Genomic DNA, 17,338 nt, shown 5'->3' with positions numbered 1-17,338 from the left:
TTATGCGTTTTTATATATCGCGGACTTTACCCGAAGGTGTCAGAGCGCTTCACAATAGGAACAGAACTGATACATGAGAACATTACAAGTGAACAAATTACAAAAGCAAAAGTTACATTACATGAGGCAAAAGTGACAATCGTGAGCAAACAAAATACAAGAGGTAGCAAACGGTGCATTACAGGAGGAAAAAATGACATGTGTGCAGGTTACAAAAGCGTACAAAGTACAAGTAGAGGTATAATACTGCAATAAATGGAGGACACTCAAACACAAGAACAAACGTTACGTAGGAAATGGTGGCACTTGTGCAAGTATCGAAAGCTAACAAAATGTAAGAGGTAGCCAACAGTGTGTTACAAGAGAAAAGTGACGTGTGCATGTTACAAAAGAGTACCAAACACAGGTAAAAGGGTAATACTGCAATAAATGGCAGACTCTCAGACCACAAGAACACACTGGGACGGCACTTCCATAGTCCTGGAGAATATAATTTTTTTATATTAAAAGGTCTTCCTACAGGTAACAGAGAGGGCATGAATTAACTTTGGAAGTGTCTTTAAAGGAGGAGAACTTTGAGGTCAGTTTTGAAGGCCTGGGAGGAGGTGGTGGTTGTCCGGAGCTGAGGCAGAAGTGAGTTCCAGATTCTCACTGCGTTGCCTGAAAAGGATTGGGCCATCGATCTTTCCTTTTTGAAAGTGGGAGGTTCAAGCAGTAGATTTTCCGCATTTCGTGATGGTCTAGAGCCTCCAGGGAGTTTCAGTTTATTTGCCAGGTAGCGAGGAGAGGAGGAGTGCAAGGCTTTGTGGGTGATGCAGGCAGTCTTGTAGATAGATCTTGCCTCGATGGGAAGCCAGCGGAGGGTGGATAACATGGGTGTGATGTGGTCGCTTCTTTTGGCCCCATAAATGAAACGAGCTGCTGAATGGAGAACAGACTTAAGGGAGGACAGGTGGGATTTGGGGAGGCCAGTAAGAAGAGATTTGCAGTAGTCCAGTCTGGAGAGGACCAGCGATTGGACCGGGGTTTTACGGTCATACTCCGGGAAGAAGCGACGAATCCCCCAAAGAAGGCGCAGTTGGTATCGAGCAGACTTTGCAATTGAATTAATGTGGGAGAGTAGATTGAGTTTTGTGTCGAGTATGACACCAAGGGATTTTGCGCTGTCGACAATGATGGGTTTATTGTTCAGTAGATTCATCTGGTCCATCCATGATTGAACCGGGGGAGGAGAAAGTGAGGAGGAGAGGAGGAGGAATTCAGTTTTGGAGGGATTCAGAATCAGTTGATGTGTTGACATCCAGTTTTGAATGGAGTCCAGAGAAGAGCTTAGGACGGAGAGATCATGAGTGGAGGCAACCTTGAGGTAAATTTGAGTGCCGTCTGCGTAGAGATGATAGTGGACCCCAGATTTACTAAGGAGATTTCCCAGTGGTTCCAAACAGAGATTGAACAATGTGGGTGCAAGTATAGAGCCTTGAGGAACACCTTGACCCACCGCCAAAGGAGATGAAAGACAGTCCGCTATTTTGATCATTTGGGATCTATCAGAGAGGAAGGAAGCAAACCATTTAAGCACAGTGCCCTCCATGCCCATTCTCTGTTGAAGAGCGTTGAGGAGGGTGTTGTGATTGACAGTGTCAAAGGCTGCAGAAAGGTCAAGGAGAATTAGAAGACAAGACCCCCCCGAATCGAGTATCCGCAGCGCATCATCAATCACTTGCAGCAGGGCTGTTTCAGTGCTGCAGTTTTGGATGAAGCCGGACTGAAAATTGTGATGAAGATCATTGTCCTTGATATGACGAGAGAGTGATTTCGCATCACATCTTTGTGAGATCTTCGCAAGAAAGGGGAGGTTAGTGATGGGGGGAAGTTGTTGAGGTCATGCGCATCAGCAGTGGGTTTTTTAATCAGAGGGGTGGCCTGCCCAGTTTTGAAGGGAACAGGAAGGGAGCCTTGACAGAGGGAGAGGTTGACCAGAGTGGTCCACTAGGGAAGAGAATGGGTATAGAAGTCAATGGCACTGGCACTAGGGATGGGGTCAAGAGAATGGTTGGAGGGCTTTGTTTCGAGGATGCACTTGAGGAGGACATCTTCAGAGATGGGGTCGAAGTTCTGCCAAATGGCTAGTGATTTGCGCTCCTCTGGAGGGGTAGGATGAGCGACCTGGTCCACAAGTGATTTCACTTTTTCGTCAAAGAATACAGCGAAATCCGCAGCTTTCTTTGTAGAATCCTCCAACTTGGAGGTTGGGGGAGAGCAGTTAGTATTGTTGATGAGATCAAATAGTTTTTTGGGTCAATTTTTGGCTGAGTCAAGTAGGGTTCTGAAGTGTGATGCTTTCCCAAGGAAGATGTGCTTGTGGTATTTGGATCTTGCTGAACGAAGCGTGGCCAAATTATCGGTGGAGGGCGCTTGCCTCCATTGTTTCTCCAGGAGTCTTAAGTGCTTCTTTTCTTCATAGAGGGATTTGTTTAACCAAGGTGCTGAGGGAATGGGCCTTTTCTTTTTGCTTTGGAGAGGAGCGACGTGATTGATTTCGACTGCAAGGACTGAGAGGCATTGGGAGGTGAGATCGTCAACATCTAGGTTCGGGTCGAGCCTTGGAAGCGACAGCAAAGCTGATTCACAGAGGGAAACTGTGTCAATATTTTTAGTGTCACGGAACCAGGAGGTAGCCCTCTTAGGTTGGCCAAGAGTTATAGAGTGTGCTAGGTGAAAAGAGAATGGAATGAGGAGGTGGTCAGACCAGTCTACGTGAATAGGGGTAGCGATAGAAAGCATGCCTGCTTTAGAAATAACAAGGTCCAGGATTGAGCCCTTAGAGTGTGTTGATTCTGTGCAGTGTTGGATAAGATTGTTTGTAGAGAGGAAGGTGGCCAGCAAGTTCGCGGAAGAGTATTGCAGAGAGACCCAGTGGAGATGGAAGTCACCCACGAAGGTCTGAATGTCCCTTTGCGAGTATTGGTCGCTGATGAAGTCAGTGAGTTCCTCCATAAACGAAGAGCCGCTGCCAGGTGGGCGGTAAATGACATGGAATCTGAGGGGTGAGAGGTGGTGTAGTTCAAGCTCAAGAGACAGCCATTCAAAAGTGCGGAATTCGCTGATTGGAGAAGCCTTAAGTTCAAGGGAGTTTCTAAAGATGACCAACTTTGATAGGTCTGTCATTCCTGAAAATAGAATAGCCGGTGGGAAATAGGAGATCAAACAGAGTGAGAGGTATCGTTGAACCAGGTCTCTGTTAGGAAGAACATGTCAATATTGTGAAGGGTGACTGTATCAGAGATTTAGAGTTTGTGTTTTATTGCAGATCTGCAGTTGTGGAGCAGACAGCGCAGCTCTGTCGAGACTGTTTTGGTGACGGGGGCACTTGGGCTAAGAAGGGTGATAGGGATATTGTACCTTTACGAAGGTGCACAGGAGGGTTTAGGTGGACGCTTGGTTCTGACGGAAGAGATGGTCGGCATAGTGTAGATAGTTGGGTTACTCGGAGATGCAGGTTGAAGAAGGGTGGCGTTCAAGGGCTTTTGTGAGTGAACGATGTTTGCAGACGACAGGTTATGCTTGGCTATGATGGGGTGAAGGGGAGAGTTTTCCAAAGGAGTTGAGGTGAATGGGAAAGTGGAAATCTTGGAGCTTAAAAGTGAAATGGAAGCTACAAGCTGGGAGATGGAGGTGATAAGAGAGCCTAGCTTATTTTCAAGAGAGAGAAGGGCAGAGCACAGAAGGTTGGGTGTCTCGATGGCAAAAGGAGGGGGTGAACTTGGTGGTGGAAGGCAGGGAGAGGTGGGGGGACAGGAGGCGAGTTGGGGTATACGGTTCATAGGTGGGGAAGGTGGAGGTTGAGAGCGGGGGTTGGTGTATCAGAGGTGAAGGGAGGGTTGTCTTTGTTGGCGTGGCACGAAGGAAAGGAATTAAGGACATATTTAGGGGGAGATGGGTGCAGATCAAGGTGGTGGGGGAGAGGGAGAGGGGAGGACTGCGAGGTGTCATAGGTGTCATAGGAGTATAGGAGGTTTGGGAGGAAAAGAGGGGAGGTGGTTGGAGAGGTCCTGTTGGCTAGGAGAGGTGGCTGTGAGGGAACGGGCATCTGGCAGAGTGAGGGGGGTTGGGAGAAGGGGAAGTTGAAGAAAGGAAATGGTTCTGCTGGGCCCGATGGTGGGAGATGGAAAGGGTTACCAAGGGGGGAAAGGGGGCAGCACAGCATTGCTGGAGGAGTGGGGGGAAGGAGAGAGATGCAATGGGATTGTGAAGAAATCGGGGTAAGAAGCGAGGGGAGGAGGGGGTAGAGAAGAGGGGGAGAGGGAGGAATGAGGGGAGCATAAGGAAAGTTAGCTGGGGGAGGAGGTTGGTGGAGGGGTGGACTAAAAAAGGGAGTATGTTTCGTTTTACTGAAGCTTTAGTCTGCCCGGGAGGATAAATGATTTTGTAGCAGTTAATTCCAGCCTTAACTCGAGCCCAGCTGTAAATCTTTGGTGTTCCACCACTGCAGAGAGCGATGTGTGATGGTCTTTAACACTAGATCCTCCCACTTTTATTTATTTATTTATAATATTTTACAGGTTTTATATAGCGCTGGCTAGACCCGGAGGTATCAGAGAGCTTTACAGGAGTATCAGATCATAGTCACAGTATACATTGTTACAAAGGTTACACAGTTATTAGAGCATGTCAACATAGTTACTTGTAAGGTCGAGATAAACAATAAGCACAAATACCTAAGGGGAAAAACAGGCAAGGGGAGAGATTCAGGGGAGGGGGGGGGGGGGGGGTAGGAGCAGGGGAAGTAGACAGATAATGAAGGCGGGAAAGAGGAGGGGAGGGTGAGAGACACAGCAAGGAAAGAGGAGGGGAAGGGCGACGGGGGCACAAACCGGTAGACGAGTCAAAGCAACGTCCAAAGTCCAGTAAGCTGTGATCCCAGGGGAAGTGGTATCACTTGTTATCTGTTGTGAGAGGCTCCTTTTATGCCGTGGACTCTTTCAGAGGGGTCTCTCAGACTCCACGGCCTACAAACTGGATCCTTCCCCGAAACGGGGAGAGGGAGTGTTTTGGCAAGGGACGCCATACCATACCTCAGCTGTGAGTGGCTCCCTTGGCGCAGTGGACTCTCTCAGCGGGTTTGCTGAGACTCCAAAGTATAAATATTTGATCTTTCCACTGACCCTCCGCTTGTGACCGCTCGTGTGCCAAACACTCTTGGGGTGGATGCATGTGAAGCCCGCCCTGTGGATCAATGGCAATACAGGATGCCATCATTCCTGGCAGGCGCTTGACTGTGTGAACTGCTTTTTGACGATTTGGCTGAAAAAGAGGTAACAGAGCATGAAAACTTTGGATTCGAAAGGGGCTGGAATTACCTTTCCCTGTCACTGAATTTAGTATTAACCATAGAAAGGGCTGGATTTGCAATGGCTGTCCATGGTATTGGACCAAATTTATAGTGAACCCCAAATTGTAGAGTAAGTCTAAGGTTTTCTGTGTGTGATCAAGACAGTGTTGTTTGGTGGAGCTCCTCATCAGCCAACTATCCAGATACAGGAAGACGTGGATGCTGCTCCTTTTCAAGTGAACTGCAACCTCTGCAAAACATTTTGTAAACACTCTGAGTGTTGTGCTGACCCAGAAGGGTAGACCTTATCAGTCGATAAGGTTGGCCACTTACCACAAACCTGAGTTAATGCCGATGTGCTGGGTCTACTGGTATGTGGAAATAGCAATCAATGGGGGTATGAACTCACCTTGTCTTAGGAGCTGTATGACATCTTGGAGTGTGACGATATGGAACTGCTCTGACATGAAATTTGTTGAAAGGCCGCAAGTCTAGAATGGGCCTGAGTGAACCATCCTTTTTGGGATTAGAAATTAAAGTGAGTACGCCCCTGTGTTTTGTGGTGGTGTGGTATCGGCTCTATGGCTCCTTTTTGAAGTAGAACTTGTACTTCCTCTTTGAGAAGGTGCAGATGTTGTGGGGAAAGGGAGTGTGGTTGTGGTAGTATGTTTGGTGGTGTTGCAGTGAGCTCTAGGCAATACCTTTGTTCTACAATATCTAAGACCCATTGGTCTGATGTACTGTTCCACCACTGTGGTCTTCCCCCTGAAAAGTGCTGAATGGTGTGGGGGGGGAGAAAGGAAGTCACTGTTTGACTTAGTGCTCTTACCTTCCCTCTGCTCAGTTGTTACTCCGTCTACATTATCCCCTCAAGTAGCCTCTGGTAGGCTGGGGGTGCTGCTGCTGCCTTTAATAACAAGTGTGTGTGTCTCTTGGGATGCGGTATTGGAGCCCCTACAGAACTTTGGGTGACCAAAATCGGTTTGAAGGGACGGAGAGTGTGATACTCCCATAGCTTCGGCATTGTCATGTCTTTTTTGATCTTTCAAGTGTTTGATCAATTGGCGGCCCGCAAAGATGCTCTCCATTAAATGACAAGTTGATCATGTGCTTTTGAACCTCTGGATTAAATCCAGGGAGTCTAAGCCAAGCATGCCTCCTAACACGGATGCTAGAATGAATTCCTTTTGCAGCAGTGTCCACTGCGTCAATGGCACACTTAATAGATGTATTTGAAATTATCTGTCCCTCTGAAACAAATTATTGTGCCCCCTGCTTATATTGCTCTGGTGAGTGCTGTATGAGCTTCCCCATCTCATCCCACTGAGCACAATCGTATTGTGCTAGGAGTCCCACCAAATTGGCAATATACCAATGGGTTGCGGACTGTGCTGCAACCCTCTTTTTATACAGCATTATATTTTTTGCTCTCTTTGTATGGGGGCGGAACATTTCCAGTTCCCTGGGCATGTGCTCTTTTATGTGTACCATGTACAACTAGCTGGCCAGTAATGTATGGGGTGGGTCAGTAGAAGGGGGTTTGCGCTTCTTGTCTAGCCCTGGTGTAATAACCTTAGACTTTACAGGCTTCTTAAACACTTCTTGTGTTGGTTTCAGCATACCCACACGCATGGGCAGGAACTGGAAGTGTGCTGCCCTTTTAATAACCTTGTTATATGAGGTGGTATCATCAGGGGGAAAAGGTTTTGCAGGGTATACATCCTGGTCATTGGGTCCCAGGGGTACTACCTCATAATCCTCCCATGGGTCCTCCTGTGTATCTTGTGGATAGGGAGCATTATCAAAATTTAAATTGGTGGGTTGCCCTCCCTGCAGTATGAATGGTAAGACCCCTGTGGTAAATGTGGTAGTGGTAGAAGAGGAGGAGGTGGTGGTGGTGGTGGAGGTGTAGGAGGATGAAGATTGACAGTAGATGGCTGTGGTAGGGGTCTTGTTCCCATCTACCGTCTCTTCTGATTGGGTGGTGCTATTTCCATTGTTAGTTGTTCCTCAAAAGTGAGTTGTCTTTTTTGAGGAAGAGTTTGCTGGACCACGAAATGGAGGCTTGGTATTGATTTTCCCCATATCAGGATGAATTCCCAGACATCGTTGCCAAAAATCCAGCTCCTCCTGCAGCTGTTCCAGAATAGGTTGCTACATCACTGAGTCCGATGTCAAGGGCCAACTAAGCTTTGCCGGATGCCTGTGCCTCAAATGTGTCTTGAAGCCAAATTCTTGTTTGAGCTCTAAATTGTGCTTGCCCATTAGCTGTTGCTTAGACTCAGATGCCGTCTTTGAGCTTGTTTAGTTGCAGATATGGCTATTGGTGCAGATAGATGTTTTGGCTCTAACACAACTTTTGGGTCTGATAGATGTTTCTGCGCCAAAACGTCCTTTGGCGTTCATACGCCTGCTGACGTCGAAGATGCTGTCGACGCTGATTAGAGTTTTGCTTTGGGGCGCTCACTTGGTGTTGGACTGATGTCAATTCCGAAGCTTTCGGTCGGTGCCGGCCATGGCTGGAAAGCAGTGGCGGCTCAGTCGACAGGGAGTGAGGGCTCGAAGCCCTGCCTCGAGAGAAGCGTTGAGTGCTATAGTTTGAGGCGGTACTCACTACGTGTGCGCCATATCTTTGTGCTGAAGTCAACTGAAAATGTGCCTCTTCTGACTCAGATTGCAACTCTTGGTCCAGGCTGTACACTGCTCTCTGCCATGGCATCGATTTCCTCAACTTCCTCCATATCAATGTCTTCCCCGAAGATATTGGGGATCTTCTTGTCCCTTTGCAGCTCCATCGCACGTTGTGCAAGGCGTCGATCTGGACTATTGCAGATGGTCTTATTGGACCTGAAGGCGGGGTAGCCGGAGCAGGAAGCCTCACTTTGTCCTGGGGAAAGACACAGGTTACAGACTGTGTGTTGGTCTGTCAAAAAAAACTTGAAGTGGCACTGTGGACAGTATTGAAAAGGTGTTTTTTCCATCAGGCTACAACCATTCTCAAAGGCGAGAGGCACTAAAGAAAGGCCAGATCAGGCCATGACCCTGCCCGAGGAGATGTCCCTCGACGCAGAAGCTGTTGACTGGTGTCGTTGATGGAACTCAAGCGGCCCAACAAATGTTGCAACGCAGCGTTAGCTCAGAGTCTCGACAGAGCATGCCGGTACCCAATAGCAGAAAAAAACGATCTGAAGATGGAGATACATTCATGTCCAATGCTGTCTAAGGGACTTCCTTTGAACAAAAACAAGTTGTACAGGTCTGAGGCCAACACTAGAAGGCAGGCATATGCATAGCATAAGTATCTACAGCTACACAGGTCACGAACAATAATCTTCCCACAATAAATACTAGAAGCATTCCACATTACGATACTGGATGCATATGTAGAGAAACATAGTGCATTATTCCTTCCAGATGTAGGGGAAAATGATAATTGACCTGGTATCATTCAAAAGGCAGTGTTGGCTGGAAGCTCATCCATTCATATAACACCAGGTGTGAACCTTCTCTTGGCTCACTAGTACGGGGCTTCTAAGTTAGAGGGCTTAATAGAACTTGCCGCTACACGCAAGGTGCGGAATGAAAGGGTGCAAGGAGGTACCGCTAATAAACAAATGGCTGTGTGTGATTGAGTACCATGCAGATAAGTAACTAAGGCAATTGGATATAATTAGATTTACTTAAGGGAAAAACTTGACCATCAGCATTCAGAATTTTGGATGGCTTACCCAACACAGATGACAGCATAAGGGTGACTGAGTGAGAAGACATTTACAATTAGCAGTTACTGAACATATAATGTATATAAACTTAGTCCATTTAAATAAATACCTTCCAATTTGAGAGACTACTCCTTCCTACAGAATAGGAGTAAAAAGAAAAGATATTGCACCAAAAAACGATCTGGAAAATGAATCAAGGACTGGAGCAAAGTGAATCATTGGGCCACATGAAAACAGCCACATGTGCTAGTATGACTGCAAGGAACTCAAACGATCTCCACGATCTCCTTGACAATCCCACACTAGGAAAATGGTACGGACAAACAAAACAAACATTCTCAGTCATGAAACTTTCTAGGATTGCCAATGCTTTTTTGTGTTATATAGCCATTATGAATGTTTGTGCATCCATGTCATTCATTGTAAAAAGGGTTTGTAAAACAAAAGCAAAATACACAAATGCAGAGCAAAGATGTCTGCCAAGGATTCGCCTGGTTTTATTTTAATAAATCCTGTTAAAAATTGGCCACCACATATGTATTCACACCCACAGCAGGTATCTCTAAATGGAATCTGTAAATTAAATCCATTAGAGAGAGGTTGCTATCATGGTATTGTCAGTAGAACATTTTAAGATGGCTGCTTGATGACAGAGCATCGGGTAGCAAAAAAGTAAAAAATAAAAAAGTAAATGAGGGCTTGGAGAAAGAGAATGCTGTTTGAGCAAGAGAGTAGGATGGGCAAGGAGGGCAACTGGGAGAGGAAAAGATAAAATACTTCTCATGGACAGCATTGGAGCAAGGTCTGTTGATGTCAGCAGTGGAAGAATACATAATCTAATCAAAATTCAGTATCATATTCTTTAAGTATATGACATGAATTGCAAAACAGCAGCAAAGGTCGTCAGTGGTTAAGATCTAAACAGGGAAAGCATACATAACTTCTTAGGACTAAGCCTAAAAAAGATGCAAAAGGAACAGTTTCCCAAGCATTCTTCAGAGAAGCTTTGTGAACAGGAAAAATAGGCAAATCTGTGCATAGGTGTAAATACAAGGGCAGATCTACACATTTTTATATACTGGAAGAGCAAGTCCCACCTGGTGTACGAACAAGCAAGAAGTGAATAAACCAAAGGTCTACAGTGAACTATTATGAGCTTGCCCAAGATATTTCACTTCCTTTAACCTTCCTCCATTTGTTTTGTTGTGGAGTAACAGTAGAGACATCCTTGAAAGAAGTTGAAAAAGAGCTCATGCCTGAAACCTACACTGCTGCTTCAACAACTATTTTTTAGTACATGGCAAGGAAACCTGATCAGAACTGTATAGAAACAATACCAGAACTCTTCACAGGGGTTTTGGTCAAGGCCTCAAAGTAACTTTATTATATTTCTATCTGGCAGACAGGTACAGTGTGATATAGATTCAACTTATTCACACTTCTCCTGGCCCTATGTGGGTCACCAACTGAAAACAAACTTTCTTATGCTACACATAGCCTAAACTCAGGTTGTTTCAGCATACCCAGTTCACAGGGGCCTGCAAAAGGAAACAGACCATAGCTAGGTCAGGAAAATAAAGTTCTTTGTTATGCTGTGATGCAGAGCAGCTGAGCTTCTTGGAAATAAAGAACCAAAGGCATACAAGACACCTACTGAGGCTGGATGAGAAAACAGGTTCCAATACATGGCTTTCTGAGGGCATTATTCGCACAGAAGGGTGGTGAACATGGAAAGAGGTTCAAACAAGGTACTAAATTGATGTTGGTTTTAGTATTTTAAAAGGCAGTACTTAGTGGAACTAGAAGGTTGCAGCAGTTTGCAGAAACAGGTGAAAAGTTAAATTGTAATGGTCCTGCCTCTTAATATTTTGTGTTTATGACAATTTAGTCTTTACACCAAAAAACACATTTCCCAGCAACTCCAAATTAGAACAAGTTAAATATAAAATGGTGGAACTGCAAAGGAACGTTTCTCTTCAAAAGTGCAATATGGTACACAAATATTTCCAAGTAATCTGTTCCATTTCCAACATTGCTTAAAAAAGATGTGTTTTTTTATGTTTGTAAGAACGTACAATGGCACATCATCAATGATTGAATAAATATAAACCCTTACCGGTTCCAGATATTAGAACAGCCACCTTCACAGACTTCTTTGGATTTCCATTTTTAAGTGGAATCCCATTTGGCACATTCTTTAACGACTGAGACTCCGTCATTTCTAAAGCTTTTAGCAGATTCTTAATTTCTACTCGTTTAGAGCCTTCAAAAACATAAAAGAGATCAATTTAAAACAAATACAAAAACATTAACTATTTAGGATTAAAAATACAACTTATCATTATTAATGTTAATGTCCGTGTCTTCCATTTTTTTGCATGCTTGGGTTATCTCCTACGTTTAAGGGGAGCATCTTGAAATATAATTTTTATTCTTGATATTCTCATGAGTAAGTGTCTTATCTTTGCAAAATAAACAAGGAAAATGCTAGCTTTAGCTGATCAAACTTTAAAGGCAGGAACTGTAAGGAAATTGCCTACCAGCTTGAGTGCCCAAGGTGCATGCCAGCATGCATTTTCATATTTAGGTCCCATTCTTGATCCATGTAATAGCAACACAAAGAGCTGTGAAAGCATTTTAAAATACAACTCCGGAAGTTAGACTTCCGGAGCTCACATTGATTGCTCTTTAAGCTCAAGATGGATTTTGAGGATTTCATGAGAGTGGACAGAGCTGTCCAAGTAAAGATCATGACAGAGATCCTGTACCTTAATTGTAACAAGGTGGACCGGGTTTGAGGGCGAACAAATATTGTAAACAGCAGTTTGAAAGTTTAAAGAAAATGTTCTGCATTAATTTAGCGTGTCTAACGGCAGCGATGACGTGATCACATGAGTTTAATAGGTACTTTGTGATCGCTTCTCATTCAGTAGGTTATGGTCTTTAATAGCTCCCGCAGTCAATGGCAAGCGGTCTTCATGAAACTAACAGTTTCCTTTAATTTCAACAGAAATCATCATAAGACATGTTTTGAAATATAAGTCTGCTGTTTTCCATGTATGTTTCAGTGATAAAATGACAAGAACACTTTAATATATTAAAACATTACCTCCACCCTATAACATTTTTAAAGTATGAGGCATATCATTTAATTTTCCCTAATCTCTAGAGCCTTAGGTTAGCCTACTGATCCTGAGAATGACGGTGTAGAATTGCTTTTTTTGCTTTACAGATCTGTTAACTGTATAAATATCATGATATACTCTTGTCGATTTAAAACTGGATGATCACTAGATCATAATAACCAATGAGGAATGAGAATTGGTACTGGAAATTAATGTAAACTTTAACCCATAATAATTCTTTTTCGGAAACACGGAGTGTAATATGGGTTGTCTTTAAATGCTCCTGAATGGGATACAGTGCTATTCTGAACAGATTGTACTTTGTTTTCTTACAACTGCAGTTTACGTTTTTTTCTCTGCCTCTTGGAAGTGTGGATTGGTCTTGTTCGCTTCTTTCTGTTCAGTGCCACCTCTTGTGCCTCATGTTATCTGAGAACACAGGCAAATATTCACAGTTATTGACATAGTAATCCGTTCTTTTCTTTTTCCCCTCTTCACTAGATACTGGTTATTTGTCCTGAGCACTAATGTGGTAGGTTTTTGTAGGTTCTGTCTTTCACAAAATGAAAATTTGTAACTAAAAGATTTGTTTATTTGATTTTCCAATGGCTAATATTGGTTTGATTTTATTACGGTTACCTTCTTGATTCTCTTTCTTCTAATCGGACTATGGTCAGTGTCTGTTTTGACATCTTATTTGTATATATGAATTATAGTGGCTGTACTAAGTAGGTAGTTAGAGGCCTTGATGAAGCGAACTTGATGTCGAGAAACAGGTCTTGGACAGTTTTGTGTTGTTTATAAAGAATTTCTTCAAATAAAGAATCCTTACAGAATCTGCTACCTTATTTGTTATACCTCAAATCAGGTCCACTTTGTTTATGATATATATGCTGTGGTTGGAGGATAAACCGTGCACTCCTTTGAGGTCTTTGTGTCCAACTCGAAGAGCCTCTGCATCCCCCTCCAACTCTTAGCTGTAACAAGCTGGATCACAACAAAAAGTCTAATTCTGAAGAAGACTCCTCTCCCTCACCTCTTCACAACCTATTCATCAGTATGTTCACAATATGTTACTGTTTATGAAATACATTTTTGGTGCAAAAGCCAACCTTATCGCGAGTTACAAGAAACTTGACCACATCACACTCTCTCTTAGATTTGTACACCAGCTTCTCCAGGTGAGCATCAATCCTTTACACACTGGATGACTTTATCCCTTTTGATAGACAGCAAAGAGTTGAAAACCAGCCAGATAGGAATATGCTTTTCTCAGTCCATGCAAACCTTCTTGACCCATAAAACAGTTGAAATACATTGGAAGGATCCCATTGTTAACTCCCCTAAGGTGCAAATGTACTACATGGTCCGAGTCTAGATTTAGACAACAGAACCAAAAATACCCTAGCTGATTTTAGAATGCATTTTTCTACCACAGCAAATTGCAATTTACCTAAGACAGCCACCCCATCATTTAACTGTCAGATTAAGCATTCAAGGTTATTTGTGAACATTACAACAATTTCTACGAGCATAGACTAGTTTCATCCTCACACAGCAACTACCTGTCAAATTGAAAGTGCCTATACTCAATTTGGAAAGGGGGTGACGGAGGTCCCCAAAGAACATGGCTCGGCGAGGAATGGGAGAAAAAGAGACAAATTGTTTTTCATGGCTGTCAGATGAGGCTGGTAGAAATGGGGTTGTGGGGCTCAGACAACAAGACTGCAAAGCATAGATGCATGCATTTTTCAGGAAAAAATAGTAAGCGTGAAACGTTGTTATTAAACAATAAAACAGATTCAGGCAACGTTTTGTTTAGTGTTATTTTTTGCCACATGAACTTACAAATACAGAAGTACAAAGAATTGAACAGTAGTTATAGTTGTAGTATGCCTTAGGCCAATGTGTTATGTATGTGTTTCTGTCTCCCTACCACGCTGGCCATATTTACAGACCTTCTTCACTTCCGGTTCGCAGTACTCCAAACCTTTGCCACCAGTGGTCACATCTTCTTTGTAAATACCTATATGACCTTACAACCTTCAGGGCAACTTCATTCAACCACAATGCAATCAAAGGAGTCTAATAATTAGATGTAAAAATCAGATCTAGTCTTAAAACCGTGTTTATTCAGAGCACAAAACCAAAGGCTACTGCCATTAAGTGCTTACCCCGGGTTACATTGCCAACCAGAACATTTCCTACCCTGTTTATCCTCATAGGCTGACAAAGACGGACCCAACACTGCTTGAAGTTAGAAGCCCAGAGACAATGTGTGTTGAATATTTTAACTAATGGCTCAGGTTTATGTATCGTTAAGTTTGAAAGCAGAGTAAAAAGCATGTGTCTGCTAATACACCTTTTATTTGTATTTAAGCAGGGGTGTGCTCATCGTCCACCACAGTATCGAAACGTACCCTGTCTCCATCATTTTTTAAACATTGGTCAGGCAGCTGTTCACTTTGTGGTACCACTTAATTGGATACATTAAACTACAAACCTAAGAAAGTGGTCAGTAGCAATGTGTGCTAACTGCTGCTGTGAGACGATGCGACTGCTGTGACAAATTAAACTGAAAGGGCGAAAGGAAGACAGGGAAGAAGCGAAGGGATATTTGGATAAGCCACAGTTTGAGAATGCTCAGAATACTGCTGGATGCTGACCGTGGCAACTGAACAAGTTTTCATATGTAATGTTGTTCCTGGGGAGGAATCAAGCAATGTATTTTACTTTGCCTTTATGAAGCGGACAGAAATGGGGTTATTGATCCGAGAGGGGGGCTCCCTGAAAACTCAATAAACCCACACTGGGTAGGTCAAATCCCTGTTTTACGTGAATCTCTGCTCAACCCCGATAGCTATGGCACAAGTAGCAGGCAATCCCCAGAGAAGTGTGCACCCAGTTCAAAGTACCAACACATTTAAAGTAAAGAACGCAAAACAATAAAATTCCCAAATCAATTTAGAAAAAATAGAGACTACAAATGTAATAACCAAAAAGACTCCAGGATCATCAAAATAGGTTAAGGTGAATCATAGATATGGATTTTTACATACTTATGTTAAGCACCTTCTTTTACCAGGAGCTAGGACTCAAGAGTCAGAAGTCAGGGTTCTTCTTCCAACATGACCATCTTCTTCAGATGGAGTTGTCTCAGGTCCTGATATATCCTGTGCACTAGCCAGAGAAAAGAGGAATTCTACCACCCAATCCTAACACTTGTATTGCAGGTCCCTCACTACCTGTTTGATTAACTCAACCAAGAGTCTATGTTTCAAGACAATAGGACATGCTGCCACCAAGCAGGCCCGTCTTCAGCTTCTTGGCCACTCCCTACCTTACAGGGTTTAAAGAAAATGGGTTTACCTTCTACCATGGCTGGAGCCTAACTTTCTAGGAGAGACCTGCGAATAAGCCCCCTTTGCATCTTCAAGTTGAAAGGGGTAGTGCTGAAGCTGCCCTTTATGCTACCTACTGTTCAAAATAAATAAAACAAGGCTCTTATTTTTGTAAGCAGCACTTATTCTTCTGCATCAGATGTTTAAACAAGTACAAGAGAGGAGAAAACACACAGATCAGAAAGACAAGGAGGAGAAAGACAGGAAACTTATCATATAGGGAAAACACAGGAACCTGCACAAGCATGTGTCTGGTATTGGATTAAAGAATACTAGCCTTGGTATTCAGTGCACCAACGTTTATTTCCATTGGCCGTCAGCTTCTGAGCAGAGCTTCGGCTCCAGCACTCTTTCTTTCGCAAACTAAGCACTCAGTATAAATACACACTGCAGTCCAAATATGACATTTAACTTATCATTGCTATGGGTGCACTTAAGGCACCATTTACAATGGACTTAAAAAGGCAAAATATCTAGGGTGACCATGCAGAAAATGCAATTTGCTACTGAAGCCCTGCTAAAAATAATCAAACTGAACTCATTAGAGATGACATTTGTATCTTACATTTCAGCATGATTGCTTCCAATATAATTAATGAAATTCATACATGTTTGTATACAAATATGATTAATGCACTAATATAGCAAGAAGAGCATGGTAACCTTTCTGAAGGGGAACCACAGATCCAATAAGACAAGCTTCTTCGCCCTTCTGCACATCTTTCAGGATCTGTTCGGCCATCGTATTCTGCACAATGAGCACTGCACCAATTCCACAATTAAATGTCCGAGCCATTTCCTCCTCCGACAGGCCACCTTCTTTTTGCAGCCAGGAGAAAATATTAGGTATCTTCCAACACAGAGCATCTGCAACATAGAGTGAGTAGCAATATAAAAAAAGTTCTTACACTACAATCACCCACATTTAGGCTGCCACAACTATTATTTCCATCACAAACCACTTGAGCTAAAGTGTTCTATTTAGTGAGCCACAAATCGGTAGGCAATCTAAAGCGCTTTTTAATTTAGCAAAGGCATTACACAGAAAAAATGTGAGTATATTGTTAATTACAAGACATCAATCCCACAAAAGTAGGGTACACAAAACATGACCAGAGTGCACAATCACCACTGTTTAGGCCCCAGTCATACAGCACATGTATCCAGATGAGTCTATACATAAACAACACTGGTAATGCTTGGATACTAAATGTAGAGCTGTGGCCAAAAAGGGTATCAAGAAGAAAAAGATGATCAACTGGTCAACCAAGTAAGAACTACTTCTTCATTCTTAATTCGAGTTTAGGGAGGTCAAAATCCTCAGAGTGGTGGAGGCAGGAGGGTGTCGTGCTGCACAATGAAGATTGGTGTGGGAACAGTGGAAACAGCGGGGTAGTCTAACAGCTGATCTATGAGACTGTCCCAGGGCAGGGACAAACGTGAGAGAAGGAAAGGAAGCCAGCACTCTCTGACCAAATAGAAGCAAGAAATGAGTGACAATAAAGCCACCCGTGGCACGCCCCGGGTGGGCTTCTCGGGGCCTGTAAGTAAACAAAATGTCTTGCACCAACATAGTATGGGCTGTTTCAGGTGAGATCCAAAGCATAAGCTATGTGGAGAGAGGAGGAAACTGTAAAAGAGGCGAAGGTGCCTGCCAAATATACTGAAGGGCATGTAACAATTAACAGTGCCCACAAAGCATTTAGGGATGCTAGGGTATAGGAAGCAGAATGTTTAAGGAAGGGGCAGGGATGTGTC

At 43.4% G+C, this 17,338-nt stretch overlaps 1 protein-coding gene across 1 annotated transcript in view; it reads right to left on the bottom strand.

Annotated features, from left to right (window-relative positions):
* GART (phosphoribosylglycinamide formyltransferase, phosphoribosylglycinamide synthetase, phosphoribosylaminoimidazole synthetase) overlaps nucleotides 1-17,338 on the bottom strand; it is a 257,909-nt gene that overhangs the window by 30,263 nt on the left and 210,308 nt on the right. Inside the window, exons 17-18 of the mRNA XM_078656950.1 lie at nucleotides 16,244-16,447; nucleotides 11,171-11,317 (exon numbers count right to left, since the gene is read on the bottom strand). Of these exons, the coding sequence (XP_078513076.1) occupies nucleotides 11,171-11,317; nucleotides 16,244-16,447 (351 nt within the window). The remainder of the gene's footprint in view (nucleotides 1-11,170; nucleotides 11,318-16,243; nucleotides 16,448-17,338) is intronic.

The sequence above is a fragment of the Lissotriton helveticus genome, chromosome 8, assembly GCF_964261635.1.
Source record: "Lissotriton helveticus chromosome 8, aLisHel1.1, whole genome shotgun sequence".
NCBI classification, from domain to species: domain Eukaryota; kingdom Metazoa; phylum Chordata; class Amphibia; order Caudata; family Salamandridae; genus Lissotriton; species Lissotriton helveticus.
This window is presented reverse-complemented; position numbering and strand designations above follow the sequence as displayed.